The sequence below is a fragment of the Vanessa tameamea genome, chromosome Z (genome assembly GCF_037043105.1).
Source record: "Vanessa tameamea isolate UH-Manoa-2023 chromosome Z, ilVanTame1 primary haplotype, whole genome shotgun sequence".
NCBI classification, from domain to species: Eukaryota; Metazoa; Arthropoda; class Insecta; order Lepidoptera; family Nymphalidae; genus Vanessa; species Vanessa tameamea.
The window spans coordinates 6,457,678-6,479,893 of record NC_087341.1 but is presented as its reverse complement, the minus strand read 5'-3'; the positions used below and the strand labels follow the sequence as shown (position 1 = coordinate 6,479,893).

At 31.0% G+C, this 22,216-nt stretch overlaps 1 protein-coding gene across 1 annotated transcript; it reads left to right on the top strand.

Annotated features, from left to right (window-relative positions):
- The first annotated feature begins 19,385 nt into the window (after positions 1 to 19,385).
- Positions 19,386 to 22,015, top strand: LOC113401766 (catalase). The gene is made up of 2 exons (XM_026641793.2): positions 19,386 to 19,630; positions 20,351 to 22,015. The coding sequence occupies exons 1-2, from the start codon at positions 19,574 to 19,576 to the stop codon at positions 21,815 to 21,817; spliced, it is 1,524 nt and encodes a 507-aa protein (XP_026497578.2). The 5' UTR covers positions 19,386 to 19,573; the 3' UTR covers positions 21,818 to 22,015.
- Positions 22,016 to 22,216: the final 201 nt, after the last annotated feature.

Sequence of the window (22,216 nt, the reverse complement as noted above, 5' to 3'; positions counted from 1 at the left end):
TCCTCAAAGAGGTGAAGTATGCCGTTGGCGTTACACGTTGTATATATTATTATTATATTTTACACTATAACATTCGAATGAATACTTTGGAAGTATCATCGTTTCCAAATTATGTACAACGAAGAAATAGCAATTACGCAACGTGCTGTAAATATATTTTTTTTAGTTAAAACTATTTCAATTTCAATAGTCTATAAGCCGGCGAAATATTTGATCTATGTTTTGGAGAGGCATATGTCCAGCAGTAGACGAATGTGGGCTGATGGTGATGATGATACTAATATTATAATTGCGAAATTAACACTCACAACAAACATTTGACAGGTCGTCACAACGTGCCAACTGTAACTTTTGGTTCTATAAGCTGGTCGCCGTTACGCCGCTATAACGTCGAATTCACCAAGAAAAGGCCCATTTTATACGACTTAGTGTCCTATAAGAGTCATGTAGCCGTCGCATAAGTTACTTTTTGGTCGCATAGTGGTCGTATAGAGGTCGTATAGAGGTCGTGCGGCAGACTGAAAGTGTTTATTACCTCTGCTTTATGACTTTTGATCGAATACCAGTATCCAACACGCTTCTTACCAGACTATATTTTTTGTAAAAGTGACTGGATAAAATATTAATTGTAAATTGAGTTTGAAAGCTGTCACGAACAAACTTAATTGATTGTGAACATTACATATATTAATCTCTGTGTTTACTTCGAAACTCATGTTCAAGGAATGTTGATCTGATGGGAAATTAATTTTATCGAGTTTTATGTACTAGTTTTAACTATATAATGAACGCGCTAGTGTAGTTAATTAAATAAATAATATTTTATTGAGATTTTTTAAAGTAAGTTTTAAAAATTACCGTTACACGATTGAAAGTGCAGGACAAGACCTTTATACAACTTCTAAACGACGTTTCAATTTATGTCATTAATGGATTTGTAAATATTCCGCCATAGAAAACGAAATTAGAGTTCAGTTTAGTAATTGCCAAGTGTATAAAACCTTTTTATTTGATATAATTATTGAGTATTTATTGGTTCAGCTGTGATAAAAAATGATACGTGATATAATAAATATCGATAACTTTTTAACTAAATCAGATTTTATTACATTAATACGTTTTCTTGGATCTTTTGGAACTGAACCGGTTTTTGATTCTTTTTTGTTTCTTTCGTTAAGAATTTTGTTTAGGTCCCTCAAAGCAGTTTGTGAAATGTTGTAATTAATTGCCCATTTTTTTAGATTATCACGAAGTATATCATTTTCATTATATTCGATATAATACAATTGGAGGTAAGAAATGATGCATAGGTTTTTTTAACTTTCCTCTTAAAGTGGAGACTTTTTTTTATGTTTGCCCAGCTTTTTCTATCCATTTTAATTATGTAAAATTATTTTTACGAAGACGCAAATGAATGGCGGTGTGTGTAATATTTAGTGTATTTTAAAACTCTTATAGGACATTCAGTCATATAAATGTCGTAAAAAAGTGATATTGAATTCGTATAGGAGTTTTATACATCACTAATACGACTATAGTCGGTATATAAGTCGCAAAGACGTTTCTACTGCCACAACGCTGGTTACACGACTAAATACCGTGTAATAGTTGTATAAAACAGTCACATAGACGTTTCTACGACGTTTTTACACGACTATAATTCGAATAAACTATCAGCGGCACTAAATCGAATAACAGAATAAAATTACTTCTATACAACGCTTATTGCTTACATAACATAACATAATCAGCCTGTAAATTTCCCACTGCTGGGCTAAGGCCTCCTCTCCCGTTGAGGAGAAGGTATGGAGCATATTCCACCACGCTGCTCCAATGCGGGTTGGTGGAATACACATGTGGCAGAATTTCGTTGAAATTAGACACATGCAGGTTTCCTCACGATGTTTTCCTTCACCGCCGAGCACGAGATGAATTATAAACACAAATTAAGCACATGAAAATTCAGTGGTGCCTGCCTGGGTTTGAACCCGAAATCATCGGTTAAGATGCACGCGTTCTAACCACTGGGCCATCTCGACTTGTCGCTTATTGCTTAATTCAGTCTTAATTTAGTTGCGTAATTTCTTCTTATTCGACAAAAATGTTTGTTGGTTGTCTATCTATTCGTCTGTCTGCTACTCTGTTACGAGCAAACCACTTAACCGAATTTGATGTAATTTGGTATGATGTAAGCTTGAACCCCAAGGAAAGACATAGACTACCTTTTTATGCCTAACACGTGTCGACTAACCCCTAAGTCGCGGGCGACAAATAGTACTTATATAAACTAATAAATAAATAGTCCTCCTTAATATTTACTTTTTAAGCGCACCTCTTATTTTCTTTATTTCAATAATTCGTTTGTTGTTTGTGTTGTGTAATTACCATATTTACAATCTCATACATTTATTAGTACCTACCTACATTAGTACAATATATTCCACGAACTTTGTTAACTTTTATGTAATTATAGATGGCGCTATATTTCCTTATTCGTTATAAAAATTGTAATGTTTTTGATAAATGTCAAGAGATGGCAGTAGGCGTATTTAATATAATACATCTAATGATAATTTCTGTTAACATAATGTACTAAACATTATTTTTAACTTAATTTTTTTTTTTATTATTTGACTTTTTTTTGTAAAACTTAAATTTACTATTATCATTTTTCAGATAAGTAATTTTTGAAATAATGTCTGTTTTGATAACATTTTGGTGTTCCAGTTTTGTAACTGGAACAGCATTTCCATCGTGAAATTAATTTTGTTACTTTTCACTATTAGTTTGTTTTGTGACTTATTCTTTTGATCGTTTTTTTATGTTATTATATATATATATATTTTTTTTTCTTATTACCTTAGTACTTTAATGTAAACACATGGTTTCCTTTTTTTTTCTTTCATTACTACAGCATTCTCTTATCATGATTTACTTTACCTATCCTATAAAGTTAAACCACCTAAAGCAAAGTCAAGAATCCTTCTGCTACGTAACTTTGGTGGTGTGGATATCAGTCGCCTGCATGAAGATGCATCTAAAATCGACTGGTCAGTATTACTGGCTGCGGATACAGTTGATGAACGCGTTGCAATTTTTAATTCCTTACTGACACAATTATTTGACACTCATGCTCCCATTCGTCCTGTACGCTTAAAACATCGGCCTGCTCCCTGGCTTACCGATGAAATCAAAAGACTACAACATCGTAAGAACGCTGCCAAAGCAAAATATAAGTTGAACCCTACAGATAAAAATCGCGAGAAATATAGAAATATTCGGAATCGCTGCAACATGCAATGTAGAGATTAACAACGACGCCATATTCATCGGTCTTTAACCGACAATGATCCTTCTAAAGTGTGGAAATTTCTTGAAACACTTAGAATTGGGAAAGCACGTCAAGAACTAAATTTAAATAATCTGGATATAAATCATCTTAACCAGCATTTCTCGTCTTCGGATACCATAGATGGTACGACAAAAACAAGCACTATTAGAAATATTTCAGCGTCTTCTACTCCCAATATTCCTTCTCTCTCTTTTAGTCAGTTTACTGTATGTGATGTTAAGAAGAACATTCTAGACATCAACTCTGATGCCGTGGGTTCAGATTGCATTAGCCGTAAAATGAGTATTCCCATTATTGACCTAGTAGCTCCTATCATTACATCTATCTACAACTTGTCGATAGAATCCTGTACATTTCCTACGATCTGGAAAGATGCTCAAATAATCCCTGTACCTAAAAAGTCCAATCCGAATAGTTACTCCGAATTCCGTCCAATATCGATTCTTCCTTTCTTATCAAAAGTATTTGAGCGTCTTATATATCAAAAAATGACTCCCTTTCTAACCAAAAATAACCTTATGAATGCTTTCCAATTCGGTTTTCGCTGTGGTCATAGTACGGCTACTGCCCTCGTTCAAATAACGGACGACATCAGACTTGGTTTGGACAACCAGCTGATTACAGTGTTAGCACTGCTGGATTTCAGTAATGCATTTAACACTGTAGATTTTGACATTTTACTAGCTATACTACGTTCTCTTAACATATTTCCTAAGGTAACTAACTGGTTTCAGTGTTACTTGCGAGGGCGTCGGCAGCGCGTATACACTAATGGTCGTAACTCAGACTGGTGTATGCTAAGCGCTGGCGTCCCGCAAGGTGGCGTGTTGTCTCCTTTACTATTTTCTATATTCATTTCCTCTATCACTAATCACATATCTTCTCTCTACCACTTGTACGCAGATGATCTCCAAATATATTCACAGACTCAATTTAGCGGGCTCTCGGACACCATTGATTTAATAAACAAACATTTGATGCACATAAGTCAATGGAGTAAATCTTATGGTTTGAGAGTTAATCCCACAAAAACAAAGGTGATTATCATTGGTAGCCCGAGACTTATTTCACGGATTGACTGGAAACAATTACCACCTGTCCTTTTTGATGGCGTCTGCATACCAATCTGTGAAACAGCAAAAAATCTTGGTGTTATCTTTGATAGGCACCTTTCTTGGGCACCTCAAATAAATGAGTTTAGTAAAAAATATTCTCTTCCATTGGCTCACTGAGAACATTGAAAAACTTTCTACCCATTCAAACTAAAGTTACGCTAGCACAATCTCTCCTTCTACCGATTCTAGACTATGCTGACACTTGTTGTACTAACTTAAGTGAGGAGCAATTAAATAAACTTGAGCGATTACAAAACCTATGTATACGGTTCATATTTGGTTTACGCAAATATGATCATGTTTCCAAATTTCGTCAAAAACTCAAGTGGCTCCCTATTCGCCTTCGCAGGAATACTCACATTTTATCTCTTCTCTATTCTATTATTTTTAATCCAGCGACACCCTTCTATCTTAAAGAGCGTTTCACTCTCCTTAGGGAGACTCATAAGCGCGCTCTTCGCTCGAATGAAAATTTAATTCTCTCCATTCCTTCCCACTCTTCTTCTTATTATTCTAAGTCCTTCACTGTTGAAGCTTCTCGAATTTGGAATTCATTACCCTTAGCTAAAGACGCGCATAAGGTATATTGATGCATAATTAAAAATAAAACCAGATTTTAAGACATAATATATATACCTACTAACGATGTTTTTAAAATTATTTTATTAATACAATTCCGATTATTATTAAGTGCTATTATTAAAAGTTAAATGTTTTTCGAAATATAGCTGTTTACTGGGCTATCTTAATGACTATATTTAAATTTACATTTCATTTTATATCCTATTTAAAAATGTTTTTATCACGAATGTCTATTTACGCATGTATCTACAAACACAGTTACGTCAGTTTGAAATACATCGAAAGATCTAATAACATTTATGATTCATTCATTGACTTAATCTGAACAAATCAAATATCATCACTGTGTATAATCATTATAAAATAAAGTCCACAATACTCCTGACACCACAGCAAAGTACGGTTATTACGAATATGGTTTTTGGACGGAGTGATTCAAGGAGGTTTTGTTGTTTAATTCATTATGGTTTTGAGTAAGTTGTCTAAAATATGACGATTATTGTTGATATGTCGGAAATGATACCGAATGAGAACTTTAATAACGTACGCCTCGTAATCAAAAAGTTTTATGTATGGGTATACTGTATATCTCTTTTTCTACACATACGATGTCGGGAAGGGTACTCAGTTAAAAATAAACAAAGAAACAAGTTTTAAATAATATAAATAATATATCTTGACCAATATATGTTGTTTTGTGTTTGATTATTTCGACAATGCTATGGTTTTTTTTAAGTCAGAAATAAAGAACCCTGTGTTTAGTTAAAAATCTAATAAACAAAATTTATAAGCGAGGCCAATAACAATTTAGAAATTACATTAAGTCGCAGTCCTTTAGCCTGATTTTTCATCTTCTGAACTTATTAGTCCACATTCCTTATATTGTGCGTTCATATAGTCCGCTTATTTCCACTATATGAATCAAATCAATCAAATAATGAGCGAAATGGTGGGTCATATCATGAATACATACATACATACATTATAATAACAGGTCAAATCACCGATATTAAATATGACGTTTACGTAATATTTTATTTGGTATATTATAAATAATTATTTTATGTAATCTCGTTGATAACCAGCATGAAAATACCAAATGTTATTTTTATTTGATATCGCTGACGTAGTTTCGACAACTTGGCATTATTTTTTTATTAAATTATTTACACACAATCAGTATATGTAAATACATTGCAAAGCTAAAAACTTAATAATTTCTTATTCTATAATTTTTTATAATCACAACTTAGTAATGTGATGTTATTATTATCTATTATTTATATTTAAAATAAATATTAATAAATTACGGATAAGCTAATTTAAAGAAAGGTCAAATGAGTTGACTCCTCTTTTGAAGTAATTTAGGCTACAGGGTAAATAGATTTAAGATTTGAACTGTCTTTAAGATCAAAATGTAGTTAGTTCCTTGGCCTTCATATTAACGTGAACACATTTTATTTTATAAAATTAAGGTACATTTATAAAGTACAATCCAATCCAAATTTCATTCAATATAATATTAGATTTTCTAAATGTGTTTGTTACGCTTTCACGTTGTCAAAAAATATTGTATTTTGTTTTAATAGTAAAAATACATATGTCTATTTTATTGTTTTTCCTTGTATTTTTATATATTTTTAACCTTAGCTCTTTTTTTAGGAACCTTCAAGAAAAGAGCGTACTCTTTCCTGAAAGGCCGGCAACGCACCTGCAAGCCCCCCGGTGTTGCAGATGTCCATGGGCGGTGGTAGTCACTTTCCATCAGATGAGCCTCCTGCTCGTTTGCCACCTCTACTATAAAAAAAAAAAAAACCTATCTCGTCTTGCGACCTTTGTTATTTGTCATTATTATGACATATTCTTTAAGAAAATATCTAAAAGAACATGTTATTAATAAACAGTTAGCTGATTCGATTACTGGCCTCTTTTGTAATTTTACGCAAGACCTGTAAAGGTGAGACGGGTGAAAAGCCATCGTATACATAATTTAGTAATACTAAGTATGAACATTTCAACTTCAAATAGAGCAGTAATTCTGTTAATAAATTCAAAAATCAAAAAATTGAAATAATTGTTGAAGAGATGGGAATTTTTAATTAAAACAAAAACTTGCCTGTTTTGTTTTATAGAACTGCCTACAGTTTTTAAATCCCATTTAAATTCTGCAGAGTGTTTTTGCAAACTTAAAAGAGTATGTTGGAGTAAATTTAGATGTTTTTGTCGTACTATAGGTATCAACTCGATTTGGGATAGGCGTCTCGAATTGTAACATCCTCGCAAAATGTGATATATATTATTAAGTGCACAATTATTTAAAATCGATGCTTTTCAGCATTATTATTTGAAAGGAGTTCAAAATTTTAAATTATATTTTTTTTCCAGTGAAAGACCGAATGTACCTACTTACATACAATAATCAGTTTATAATATTTGTAAATTAAATCTGGTTCAGGTTTTCAGTGCAAGAATCCAATATTTTTAAACAACAAAAAACTCTATAATTTTCACAATGCTTTTAGCCTTATAATTTGTAACTTATTCTGAGATTGATTTTATTCATTAGCAAGAGCAACAAGAGACGTTTAGAATAGCTGTATTTACATATTAATCGTATATTATCGTGCATTTTTAGAGGACTTCGTGATTTGGTATATTATTTAAATCACATCAGAAATTGACGAGTATATGCAATGCTTATGTTTAAACCTGTTTCCGAGCCTCAAACTTGAATAAACCTGATCGTGAAATTCATCAAAGTACGATTTAGTACAACAAAATCGAACGGACTATTTGTAACTAGCATTCAGTACGGGCTCGTCACTAATATAAATAATATATCAATAAAAACCTGAAGTACTTTGAAGTGTAGGAAAATTGATTTCAAGTAATAATATCCGCCTTGTCTCCCCCCTTGTCACGGATATTATACAATAAAATGACAACATTTTGAATAATTCAGTTTGTTTCTAAAAATGTTTTTTACCTACTTCACGATCACACGTTTCAAAATAGTACATTGTCTCATTTTTTTATTTAGGTAAGAATTATTAATATTAAGTCCTAAAATATATACAAATATGAATTAAAACTAATATTAAATGAAATTCACCGAGGAAATGCTAATATAATGCTGATTTATACAGTATGTAAATATATTTTAACTCTTTTTTTTAATTCTAACAAAGGTCTTTTTCGCATACGCGAACATGCCGCCCTGGTTTAGGATTCATTATGAGGATACAAAAATAATATATATTAAACTTAAAACTATCTTCATTAATCACAGGTCTATAACTTAATCTGGACAACATTTTTGCGAGTTTTGCCATATATTTGTCTCAAAAATACTGTTTATTTACCATTTGTTTATGGCTTAAGTACTGTGAGTCTTGCGACGTGTTCCGACTTGGAATATTATAAAGAACGTTATCTAAGAGTTCTCTAGATGTATAGAGGTCCGGAGCTCTAAGGTTCGATACTTGTCAGGCTAGAAATTTCTGTCCAATAACGTCAATGGTGTCTCTGATGTCTCTCCGTCAATTAGATGTTGGCTAGACATCCAATAATAAAGTTTATTATGTACACGGTATCTATTCTTATGAAAATAAATAAGAAGAAATTATTTCTCAAAAAGATATCAATGACCGAGATCAAGATCTCCTCCATGCAAACATTGAGATCTCGAACCTAAATCACGTCATATAAAATAATTAAAAAAAATGCTCTTAAAATAGTCATATCTATATATATAATGAAGAATATAAGGGTACATTGTAAACATATAAGATACAAACATTGCCGGATTAACCACACAGCACGAGTAGCAATTGCTACGGGCCCCGCGTCAAAGGGGGCCCCGCATATTCAATTCCACTCATCTCAGCTTGAGTGTAATTTTTTAAACGATTTGTGTAGTACCATCAGTTTTTTGTAATTATAATTTGCAAGGCTACCTCAATTCTGCGCTCTTTGAAAAAAATAATACTACGGGCCCCGCGCTTGCTTAATCCCGCACTTGATACAAATACCTCTTTCTGTATCTACAGACAATGTTGGATCTTGGAAGAAAAAGTAAGCTGAAAATGAATTAATTATTGAAGCAATTATGTTACTATAACATTCAAGATGATTAGTAAAAAGATAACTTGTGAACTTTTGATAAACGTGATATTATATAATATATAATAATATGTAATTTTTTTATCTATCTGTATAATTTTTGGGGTCAACCCGCCGAAATGTCGTCGAGATGAATTGAGAGGAGTATATTAAATCAATTAGCCCTTAACAGATTAAAATAAAAGGTATACAATTGTATAGCAAGCATTCAGTTACTAGCTACCATAATTAGTATCACTGATGATACAAGTAGTATTGATTTCTGTCGTAGGAAGTTACTAATACTGTAATTGTAAGTCTAGGTGCCCAGAGAACTACAGCGGAGATTTTGGAATAGGAGAGGAGAAAGGAATCGTTACAGAAACAATGCGAATAATCTCAGATTATAAAACAAATGGCAGATGGAGTGCAGGGAACATTATACTGAACCAACAAAAGCGAATACAAATTCGAAAGCGGATACAAATTCGCGGTTGGAAAATTAAGGAGGAAGGTTTTTAGATATGGTGTAGTTTCCTCGGTTCACTTAGTTTTTAAACTATTAATAATGACTGGACTAATATAAATTTGTGTCCCTTATTTGTTAAATAAGTATACTTAAATTTAATTTGTAATTTCGATTTAATTCTCAAATATTAAACATTTTTATTATTTTAATAAAACTGAAATTGATTTACAAACCCTTAGACAAAGTATTATTTATAGACGACGGAAAAAAATGTTGTGACGTTTACAAGTCGAACCGGTTTGGTGAGGATATATTAAGAAAGTAGTTTACATGTTCATCGGACACTCCCACGAAGACCCTTGCCACAACTCACATATCAAATAATATATAGTAAAAGTAACTATCTTGAACATTAAATGCTGATAACACATTTATATACTAATTACCAATTAGATAATATAATAACTTCATTAATCTTTATACGATAAACAATTTTGTATTTTTTCCAATTGCATTGACGCTTTGGATTTATTGTTTGTTCTATATATTTAACGATTTTGTTATCTGATTTGATTTAATAGAAATAATGCTACATATTCAAATTATTTATTCATTATATCCAACTACTCTTGGTAATTTCTTAAATGAAATATACATACATAATATAATATAAATTACGTATGTAAATAAACCAACAATAACTTGTGCTATTATTTTACTAAAGTTACTGAGTATTCAGTTACGTGGGCAGTATTTCAATTTATTTTATTCACGCTTTGAAAGCGAGCGCTGCCAAAAGTATTATAATATATTCAAATGTTTACATAAAATTGTACAAAAAATCTGTGATGATGTTTAAAAAAATGCGAATATAAACATTTAACTTTAGTTATAACTTTAGTTAAAAATAAATCTACAAGATATTTATACGTACTACTAAAGTTATTGTATACACTGCAAAAATGGACTAACAGTATAATTTAACCGACTCACACTGATAGGCCTGATGTTACGTGTATCCTATAAATTTTATAATTAATTATTATAGTCAATGTCTTATATGAGATTCTGACATTAAACACCCGAGTTCTACGGTGAATTTCGAGAAGTAGTTTTTTCCTGTAGAATAGCTCTAAAATTTGTAGTGAAAATAATATTGTAATTAAAATTAGCTCGTTACTTATGCTACGTTTCGATTGAATAATAAGATTAATGGCCTATATAATTATTAGTCAATGTCATAGGTTTAAAGTATAATTTTACCTCAATGCCGCGGAGACAGGTAGTTTATTATAAATGAAAAGAAATTAAACATAAAATTCCAAAGATACCGTGTCTGTTCGGGCGAAGGGCGAATTTCGACCACACCCGACATCAAGTTATTAATTAATTTATGTTAATAAAATAATTATTATCTTATACATTATAATATATACGTATAGTATACACATACATACATACGTAAATCAAAAATATTAAAAAAATAAATAAGCCTCAAGTATTAATTGATCAAGAATAACTTGTTAAAGTATATTTTAAGTTTATGTTTTAAGTTGTACGGATAAATTATCATTATTTCATACTTCCCTCTCGAATCGAAAGAGATATCACTACTACACGCCGTTCCACGCTAGTGGTTATCGAGTGTTCGAGAATATTGGTTTTTTAGCATATCTACGTAATTATATATTTTTCCGAATGATAAAATATGTGACCGATGAACGTGTTTTATTGTATTATTCGTTTTAATAAAAGCAAGTTCGTAGTTCTAGCATAGACATAGTACAGATATAACAGATAAACTGAAAGAAAATCCTAAAAACTAAAAGAATATCATGGTCCGGGTATGTCATGCGGATCCTGGATGAATATCTCATTAGATGGTTAGATTGGTTAAAAGGCAATACGTACACCAAAATAAATATTGGTAATTCGACGTATTCCCGTTAGGAGGTGATAGGGGTGACTATTTGCGATAATTGTAACCCCATTTTTTTCTCTCAAATATGTCTGAAAAACAAAAAAAAAAAACATTATGAAACTTGTTCTGCAGATTATTTTAAAAACATAATCGTGTAATTAGCTTTCCGAAAATGTATAAAAACTAGGAATTTATTTCAAAGCAACCGAAAAAATTGATCAGAAAGGACGCTGGTGGAAAATCGTATTCGAACATGACCGAATTCGTATTAAAGGTCGCTCTTTAAAATTCCCACAAAATTGATTTAAAATAATAACCAATGTAAAAAAATTTACTTATTTACTTAACTTACTTACTTAATACAAATTTAAAATTGAATTTAGATACATAAACAGTTCAGTAGCTAAGTTTATTGACGTAATCGTAAATACGCTTGCTAACCTTACTTGCAAATAACATTGACCTTGTACAGATTAACATAGCGACGAATTTAATTAACACTTTATTTTTAAGTCATGAAGTTTAAATGTTTAATAATAAGTATAATACATTTCGATATATAAAAGTGTTGCAAATTATATTCATTGATAGGGTATTCGAGAAGAAGCTCGTACGTCACCAAAAACTTTAGACTTACCTCTCAAAATATGCGCAACATAAATTATATTTTACCGTCGTAATAGTGCTTGAGTTAATTTGGAAAAAATAATCAAACAAAATTTAACTACTATTTTATTACTAATATAAGTGTATTATGTATAGGTATAGTATATATTAAAAACTAAAATAGGTAAGTAGTATATTGTTAATATACTAATAAAATACTGTTACTTTAAAGGTTCTTATTAACTAAAATATACGTAGGTACTGTATGCTTGTCTAAGGTAGGGTCTAACATATTATGTTACATATTGATTGAATAGGAACCATTTAACTACAAGCATTTTCTTTCACTCAGATAAATAACATATAATAGTCAAAAGTCAAATAATAGTCAAAATTGATATCTGGCAATTGTCCTTTGGGCATTTTATTTAATTACCAGTAACTTTTTTCTTTAAAATCAATATTTCTATCACTTTTCTTTTAGAAACTTCGCAATACTGTGACCATGTCCAATCATTGCTTTGAAAAGGTCTCGTCTACATGTGTATTCTTCAGTTACCCTACTTTGCTCTGGTCCTCGTTGTTGACGTTAGAACAGTCAAGTCATAAAAATCACGCTGAGTTCGAACTAGGCTTTGTCGATATAGGCAACATAGATGACTATCTGATATATTTCTATGTGAGACACATCATTCACAATCAGGATGCATCAGAGATAAGCAATCATTGCCACAAATTAGGTCTCCACCAAAGGGAACAATGCATTGACCGCGATCTCTAGATCAAAGAGGAATGTGACCTTTATTGAGACAAATTTGAATAAGAAAAACAAATCTAATAATTATATACAGATTAACTTCTTTAATAAACAGAAATAATAAAAAAAAAATACTAGACCATTTAAAAAATATTATATCGATTTAGTTTATCAGTCAAGGTGTGAATAATTAACCTACTCACATTAATTTAGTTCACCGCGAGTTAAATAAACGTTAACATATTAAGTATCTTAACTATATATTTGTAATTGGTTTGATTTTAAGATACTTAACTTAATCGTAAGGTATGATTAATATCATTATATAATATCATTATCAGAATAATTTCTGATTGGATCGTATGTTGACATCGCAATGCAATTCCGTGGCATCATATTTTAAAGTATAGTTTAGTTAATTTTAAATTTATATAAAAAATTAGACTGTTGTTTATTTTGTTTGTTACCATTTTTTGCAACGTCAATCATGGAATAGGTATGAGGTTTTCTTTTCCTTGTGCCTGTTACGAAAATTACACTCTTACTCATCCTTCAAAGTTTTTTTTTGTGATAAAGGTAGGTTGACGAGCAAATGCGCCACCTGATGGTAATTGTTCACGACCGCTAATAGACAATAACGCTGTAAGAAATATCAACCATTCCTTACTTCACCAATGTGTCACCAACCTTGGGAACTAATTTTAGAAGAAAGTTATGTCCCTTGTGCCTGTAGTTACACTGGCTCACTAAACCTTTGAACCGGAACACAACGATACTGGGTACTGTTGTTTGGTGGTAGAAAATCTGATGAGTGGGTGATACCTACCCAGACGGGCTAGCACAAAGCTCTACCACCAAGTAAGAACACTAAGCAATACACTACTGGTTTATATTTTATAGCAACAGGTGATTAATGGAAGTCCTGTGTGGTTTCAAACTGCTGATTTTATAAACTTCATAAATGCTATTAATACTTGCAGTTAACAGCAGTATAAACATCGTGATAGTATTTTTTAATTTGAATGCAAATAGAATATTGATATTCATTATCTATTAAGACCATTATTTATCATTTTTATCAGTAACAGTTTAACAGCTAAATTTCAATCTTATCGAGGATTTAGAGTTATAATTTTAGATATCTTACATACAATTTGATAAGTAGGTATAAAATAATTTAATAATTCGACCGATCCACACTTACATAATGAACGAATACCTTATGAATGACGGTTTATGTAAATTCGCCTTATTCCTTGTTTTTCAGTAGAATTTTATTGATAATCCAATCGGATTTTTTGTGTAAAAAAACCTGTTTTGAAAATTGTTATTATTTTTATTTACATTGAGGAAATATCTTACTACATAATAATCATACACAGATTCAAATTAAATATATCAAGTGTAAAAAATAATATCAACCTGGAAGGGCTGGAAAGCTTCATTTCCTTACTATATCGCAATTCTGATTCATAACACAATAACGCAATGAAACATGTAACAGTGGAATAATTTTAGCGCATGTTAGTGCATATAATAGGGTTTTTTTTAAAGTACTAATTAACTTAAGTTAATGTTATAAAGCTGAAGACTTTATAATTAATTTATCGAAGAAGGCTTTATATAGCATTAGGCTACGATCAATACATCAATGAATACTCCGTGTATTAATGAAAAATGAAAAAACGGGGGAAAATTATTCCTTTTGAGAGTTTCTGTTGCGTGCGCTGCGTAAATGGTTAAAGTTTACTAAAATAATGTATGACAGAATTTTTACCCTTTAAAATTTCTAAAAAAGACTTTTCAAATAGTTTCAACCTCTACGCGGGCGAAGTCGCGGGCAAAAGCTAGTATAAATATATTAAAGAATTGTACTGAATCAATTTGAGTTTATTAATATTGTCACTGGTGCTACTCCTCTCTCTTGAATTAAATCTTTCCTATAGAGAGAAACCTACCCAAGGGAGAATCGACTATGTTGTGAAATGTAATGTAATATTTTATTTACATGTACTTAGATAGCTAATACAAAATGCGCACAAAGTGGAAACTATGGGCATAATGAGGCATAATTGTTTCCGTTGAATAGCTTATTTTATAAATGTATGACTTGAAGTGATGATTTTTTATCTATTCATGATGAGTACCTATATCTAATTCTTGAGTAATAAAAATGATACGTATCATAAATATCTCAATAATAGGCGATAGGGTAAATGTACTTATTTTACTTTTTTGTATTTCTCCGTATTTGATGATAATTTCATTTCATAAGTAATAATTCAATTTATTTCATATTATTCATTCGCTGGCGTCCTTAAAAACGGTAGTGCTAATTTGTGTTATAATATGTAATATTTATTATTCCACTGTCACGCCGCTAACAACTATAAGTGACATAGCTACTGAAATTTATAAACAGTTATTTTTCTAATATCGTATACAAATCTATCGGTTTTTATAACAATGAGACTGAGTGTAGTTAAATATTTTAAAATCTTTTAAGAGAATACTTTTCCTCTTTTCAAATATGTACACATTGCTCGTGAAAAAAATCTGTATAATGTACTGCCCAAGGCCCGGTGATAATTCTTTGTTTTTCATCATCAATCTTTGTTTTTATTAATAATTAATATAGATAAAAATCTTAAATTGATGGCCTGCATTTACTTTTAAATGCATTTTAATTTTCTATCAATCATTAGTTTTCAACAAAACAAAAAACGTGGAATAAATCATATGTAACGCTATATGCTAAACCAAGCCAAGCCAAGCCAAGCCAAGCCAAGCCTTAGAATTGAATAGCCGACCCAGTCTTTTCCGAACGTTACTCATTAACAATTATGCAAAAGGGATTGTCGCCCATGGCAACCGATAGCAGAAAAGAAAAGACGAGGTCGCTATAGCAACAAGGCGGTAAAATATAACGGAGTGAAAAAAATATAAACGATTAATAATAAAAAATATATATAACATAGTTGTTGTTATTGTCTTTCGTTTCACATACAATAATATAAGCAACCACGTGTTGCTGCGGCTACGTTTTACAACGTATTATATTGTACTAGTTGGTGGCCACGGCTTCCCTGGCATTGGTTGTCAGATGTCAGCCATAAAAAGTAGCCTTTGTCCTACTTTGGAGTTCAAGCCTGCTTCAAATCAAATTTTACCAAATTGAGTTAAGTCGTTTGACCGCGAAAGAGCAACAGACAGACAGATTTACTTTCGCATTTATAATATTTGTATAGATTATGATTGATTGACGATAACACACTGAGTACAAATTTTATGTCAAAATATTCAGTGTTTTTTTTGAACTTTTTATAGATATATATAAAATTTTGCAGATTTATATTAGTATCCTCTGCGTTAATCTGTGTATATTTATTCATGGTAGTTGTTTAAAGGTTGTTTAAAGGTTCTTACCTCTTGTATGATCAGAGGTCTGAATTGTGTCTTGGGAAAAGTTATAAAAAATTTCGTTCGTGTTTTATTCATTCATTACATTATTAGTAAAAAAAAATAGTATTTATCCTTTATTTAATAAAGGATAAATACTTATTTTTTTAAGTTGTACAGCCTTTTTTACAAACTAAGATTTTTTTTTAATTTGATGTTCGTAAATGGAACCTAGACAATAATTAGAAATGAGAACAGTAGTATATAATTAAATACATGTGACAGTATATTATATCTCATTTAGGCTTTATAGCAATTTAATGTAACTAAGTAGTACCCAATTCCTAATGGCACACATGTGGTACTACAAGAGCATCGAAGTTCGCTTTTGTCACACAGTTGACACTGGTATTAAGCGGTGAAGGTGAACTTCATAGACATACTTTTAAAATTACTTGTAGGATTTATTAAATACATATATCACGTTCAACTTTACCAGCGTTTCGTAAATTTTTAATTCATGTTTTTACTTTGATATTATAGATTGATTCGACGTGGGCATACAACTACTATAAATAACATCATATGTCAAACGGCATAATCTAGCAAAAGGATGTGCAATGTGTATGTAAGCCTTTAAAAATAGTAAAGTTCGCAAAATCCTTTTTTACTGTGCCGTTCTACATTACCATGCGAATAATGTCGCTGTGTGTTATTGTTTAGGCAGTAATCAGTTAGTCATTACAAGGCCTTATGATAGAATTAGGTAAGATTAAAGTTTTTATTAAACAAAAGTGTTACATTAAAACATTATTTTTTTCATGCTTTAATAAAAAATAAACAATTGTTTTCACAGGAAATAATGATTAGGCCTCGTAATGGTATAATATTCAGCTAATGAAAAGTTATCAAGTTATTTGACTAATCTTTATAGATGATTACCGCTTTTAAGTAAATAAATTAGTAAAAATGCGATAATTACCGATATTGTATTGATATTGTATAACGTGAGTTTGTTTTAGAAATTGTTTAATTTGATAAGAAAATTACAGCACCGGTGTTATTGTCAGTTTTATTTATAGGTATTAGGTAGGTACTGACCTGACCTGAAGAAGATGACGGGATGCGAAAATCGACTGTGTAGGTGATAACTAGAACCTTACCTCTAAATAGGTATATTTATTATAATGATATAATAACACATTAATTATAGAATTAACTCTTCGTAGCGTAAAAGTAACATATAGGTATATAAAACAAGTATTGCAACAGGAATGTTTATTTTCCTTGTGTAATGAGAACACATTTATTCTACATCGGCGGGCATTGCACTATAACTAAGTAGGTACATCTATCCTGCTAGAGTACGAAGTACGTACTTATTGTACATATAAGTAATTTATTTACATACTGATAGTTTTCTTGGGTTTCGATTTAAAGGATATTAAATAAAAAATTAATACGATCTTCCATGGAAGAAAACACGTTTAAGTTTCTAAGGTTTTCATGATTAGTTTATTATTTTTAAGGTTTTTTAATGTCTTATAGACATTAAAAACTTAAGGTGGATTAACAAATGGGCCACCTGATTGTGGGTGAGAGGTGATCACCACTACATTGACATTAAGAAATATTAATCGTTTCACATAATATAACAAATGCGGGAAAATCTAGGGAACTAAGATTTGATGATTGTTTGATGATTAAAGATGTATTCTGTGCCTGTAGTTACACTGGTTTGCTTACCATTCAAACCAGAACACAGCAATACCTTTTAAGTTTTGCTATTATGCGTTAGAATGTAAAATGATGTTTGGGTGGTATCTACTCAGACGGGACCTTACCAGTCGATAAGGCTTTGTGCACCAAGTAAAGATAAAACTATTAAAAAATAATTGCTGCTTCCTATAATAATAGTAGTTTTCTTTTGTATTGTCATTTAAATATATTGCATATATTTAATATTTTCTCTTTTATACTTCTCATATAATTAAAGCTAGGATTCTGTTAATATGAATCTTATTTGAACTCTTACTGAAGATTGTGCTATTGCCAATTAATATTTATCGGTTACTTTTTTCAGTTTTGTTTTGTTTGTGCAAAAAAGATAAATTTTATTGTTAAGATTAAAGTTAACAGGATATTGAAAAATCAGCCCTACTGTGTTAATTAGTTTAAAGGCAGAACTCTAAGAATTAAATACACAGTCATGCAATTCTCTACTGATAAAAATACTACCTAATAACTATAAACACTACTGATACAAACCGCAAAAAACAAATACATTATAATTAATGTTATATTTAAACTTCGCTTTGTTAAATATTCAGTTTTAAAAGATAATATAATCTAGACTATAAAAAAAAATATAAACGATGGCTTGTATATTTTATAATGGATAAGAAATAAGTAGGCTATTATTATTTATTAGGATGTCAATTTAAACTATGTTCTCTTTTTAGGGATAAGTTAATTGGCAGTATTTCTAATGTAATTATGTAATTTCGTTTGAGGCATCCAGAAACTACGAAATCGACGGCAAAAAATGTTTCCACACCTTATAAGGGTGAAGAGATAGAGAAAGTGTTTATTTTCACTAGGATGAGTTCCAATAAAAATATTTTTTAGAAACACAATACTTATTTGATGAAGTGTTAAAATATTCGACATTTACATAAACGTAAATAGCCGATATTGTTTTATTAAATCATATAATGTGCCTAAATGCCTCTATACGTATATGTCCTATAACAAATCATATTCAATTAATATTTCATCAGCTAATCAGGGACAATTTTTATTTTTAATCCTAGGTATCTATTAATTTGTCACTTTACTGGAACTAGATATCTCAAAAGTAAATATTAATTATTATGATCATTAGATATTTTATCTGTAAAATAAAAAGTCACACCATATGTCACATTTCACAAATTTCACAATTTTTTGTGTATCAAATACCATCAATTACCTATATACACGCTAGGAAAAGAAAGAAAAAAAACCACGGATAAAAAAATTTGGTAAATAATGATTAGTGACAAAATTATTGTTCAACAGAAGTATCGTTCATTTTTTTTTGTAACAATGTTTTGCTTTTGCTCCAATATGTAATAATAATTAAATTCATCGTTCTCAAACAGTAGACGCGATAGTTGTTTATCATTACCGATTCTATATAAAGGATTGGTGAAGCGTCCATTTAGTATTTGTGATCACGGTACGCGTCCAGTGTGTCGCTCCGTCTACCGAGGACACAAATTAAAACAAAATGGCTTCAAGAGACCCTGCTTCTGATCAACTTGTTGATTACAAGAAAGCCGTTAAGGTAAGTTTCTATCTTAGGTTTTAGCTTTGCACAAAATTTAACTTCCTTTTTCAAAAGTCAAATAGTGTTTGGGTAATATAATTCTCAGTAAATGATTTTTCGGAATTAAATCAATGTGTTCAATTATCATAAAATTTCTTTAAGTTCTATAACTTCTGTTTCTTTTTCTATTTACTCGAGTCTGCAATGCAAAAATTTTATGTTATATGGTATATTTTGTATTTTTTTATTATACTGAAAACTTGCACAGTGATACTGGTATGAACTTTGGCATATATTATCTAGGTCCTTTAAATATTTGTTGATTTACTATCTTGTTATCAGATTTATGTTAACAGTTTGTCAAGTATGAAAGTATAAATGATAAGACCTTTAATTAATATTAAATTAAATAATTTAATTAATTTTAAATTAAGTGCTTCTTTAATATTGTGGATTAAAAAAATACTTAGTAAATAATTTGCTTTTGCATATTTCTTAAAAATATCAAAGTCATGTTACATCTCAATTAACATTAATGATGGTTTTGTATTTTTCCTCATATTTTATTCTCTGCTGTTGCAAATTAGTGCTATGCGTACCTCAGTCTTTTATATTTATTTATATCTGTGAATATTAAATATTGAATTATGAAATAATAAAATACTTTTATAAACTATTACTTAATGAATATATTGTATAATATTTTGAATGGTTAATGACTTTTTATTTTCTTTACAGGATTCACCAGGTTATATCACCACTAAATATGGTGTACCTGTTGGAGTGACGACGGCTATTCAAACTGTTGGAAAGAATGGTCCAGCCTTACTTCAAGATGCCCAGTTTCTTGATGAGATATCTTCCTTTGACAGGGAGCGTATTCCAGAAAGAGTAGTCCATGCTAAAGGAGCTGGTGCTTTTGGTTACTTTGAGGTAACTCATGATATTTCAAAGTACTCAGCTGCGAAAGTCTTCGAGAATATTGGCAAGAGGACACCCATTGCTGTCAGATTCTCTACAGTTGGAGGCGAAAGTGGTTCAGCAGATACAGTCCGTGATCCTCGAGGTTTTGCTGTTAAATTCTACACTGATGATGGAAACTGGGATCTTGTTGGAAATAATACACCAATCTTCTTTATTAGAGATCCTACTCTATTTCCAAGTTTCATCCACACACAGAAGAGAAATCCTGCAACTCACTTGAAGGATGCTGATATGTTCTGGGACTTTATGACTCTTAGACCAGAGACAATGCACCAGCTCATATACTTGTTTGGTGACCGAGGTATTCCTGATGGCTATAGGTTCATGAATGGTTATGGTTCCCACACATTCAGACTTGTTAATGCTCAAGGAGTAGCTCACTGGGTAAAATTCCATTACAAGACTAACCAAGGTATTAAGAACTTACCTGTAGATAGAGCTGCTGAGCTTGCTTCCTCTGACCCTGATTATTCTATTAGAGATCTTTACAATGCTATTGGAAAGGGTGATTACCCCTCTTGGACTTTTTACATTCAAGTCATGACAATGGCTCAAGGTGAAAGCTGCAAATTTAATCCATTTGATTTGACAAAGGTTTGGCCTCACAGTGAATATCCTCTTATTCCTGTGGGTAAATTAGTTTTGGATAGGAACCCCAAAAATTACTTTGCAGAGGTTGAACAAATAGCTTTCAGTCCATCAAACTTGGTCCCTGGCATTGAGCCATCACCTGACAAGATGTTACAAGGACGTCTTTTTGCATACAGTGACACTCATCGTCACCGTCTTGGAGCAAATTACCTTCAGATACCAGTCAACTGCCCATACCGTGTGACTGTATCTAATTACCAACGTGATGGACCACAGACAATATGTAACCAAGAAGGTGCACCCAATTATTTCCCTAATTCTTTCTCTGGACCCCAGGAATGCCCCAGAGCGCAACGTCTTCAACCAAGATACCATGTGAGCGGAGATGTTGACAGATATGACAGTGGTCAAACAGAAGATAACTTCTCACAGGCTAGCTTGTTGTACAAGACAGTCTACAGCGATGCCGAAAAACAGCGTGTTGTAAATAATCTTACTGGGAACTTGAAAGATGCTGCTGGTTTTATTCAAGAGCGTGCAATCAAATTGCTGACCCAGGTTCATCCAGACCTCGGTAGTAAGGTAGCAGCTGGACTCGGACCATACAAAAAATACCATGCCAACTTGTAAATCATAATAGGGGACTGATCATAGGTGCTATTTTTAAGATAGATTTAAGTAAAATCTGTTTTTATAATAAATATTGTTATTGGGAAATATGGTACAATAATGGCATAATTTTTTCAACACATACATATTTATATATATATACACATATATAATCACACCTATTTTAAAGTAGGCTTCAATAAATTTTTGAAATTGTTATCTTGTATTTTATTGATCTCTGTTAATTATCCAGACAATAACAAAATCTTAATTTTATTTGCAAGGCAACCTATGATTTTAATCATTCTTATAATATAATTGTTCGTATTTCTCTAATTATAATTCGTAATGCTTAATATTTTAATAGAAAAAAATATTTTTAAACCACCATTTTGAAATTTATTATATTATCGATTAGGA

What these genes read in the sequence shown, in the direction of transcription:
- LOC113401766 (XM_026641793.2), top strand. Translation starts at nt 19,574, where the DNA reads ATGGCTTCAAGAGACCCTGCTTCTGATCAACTTGTTGATTACAAGAAA. An exon ending in ATTACAAGAAAGCCGTTAAG is followed by an intron (nt 19,631 to 20,350) that starts GTAAGTTTCTAT and finishes TTTTCTTTACAG; the next exon opens with GATTCACCAGGTTATATCAC.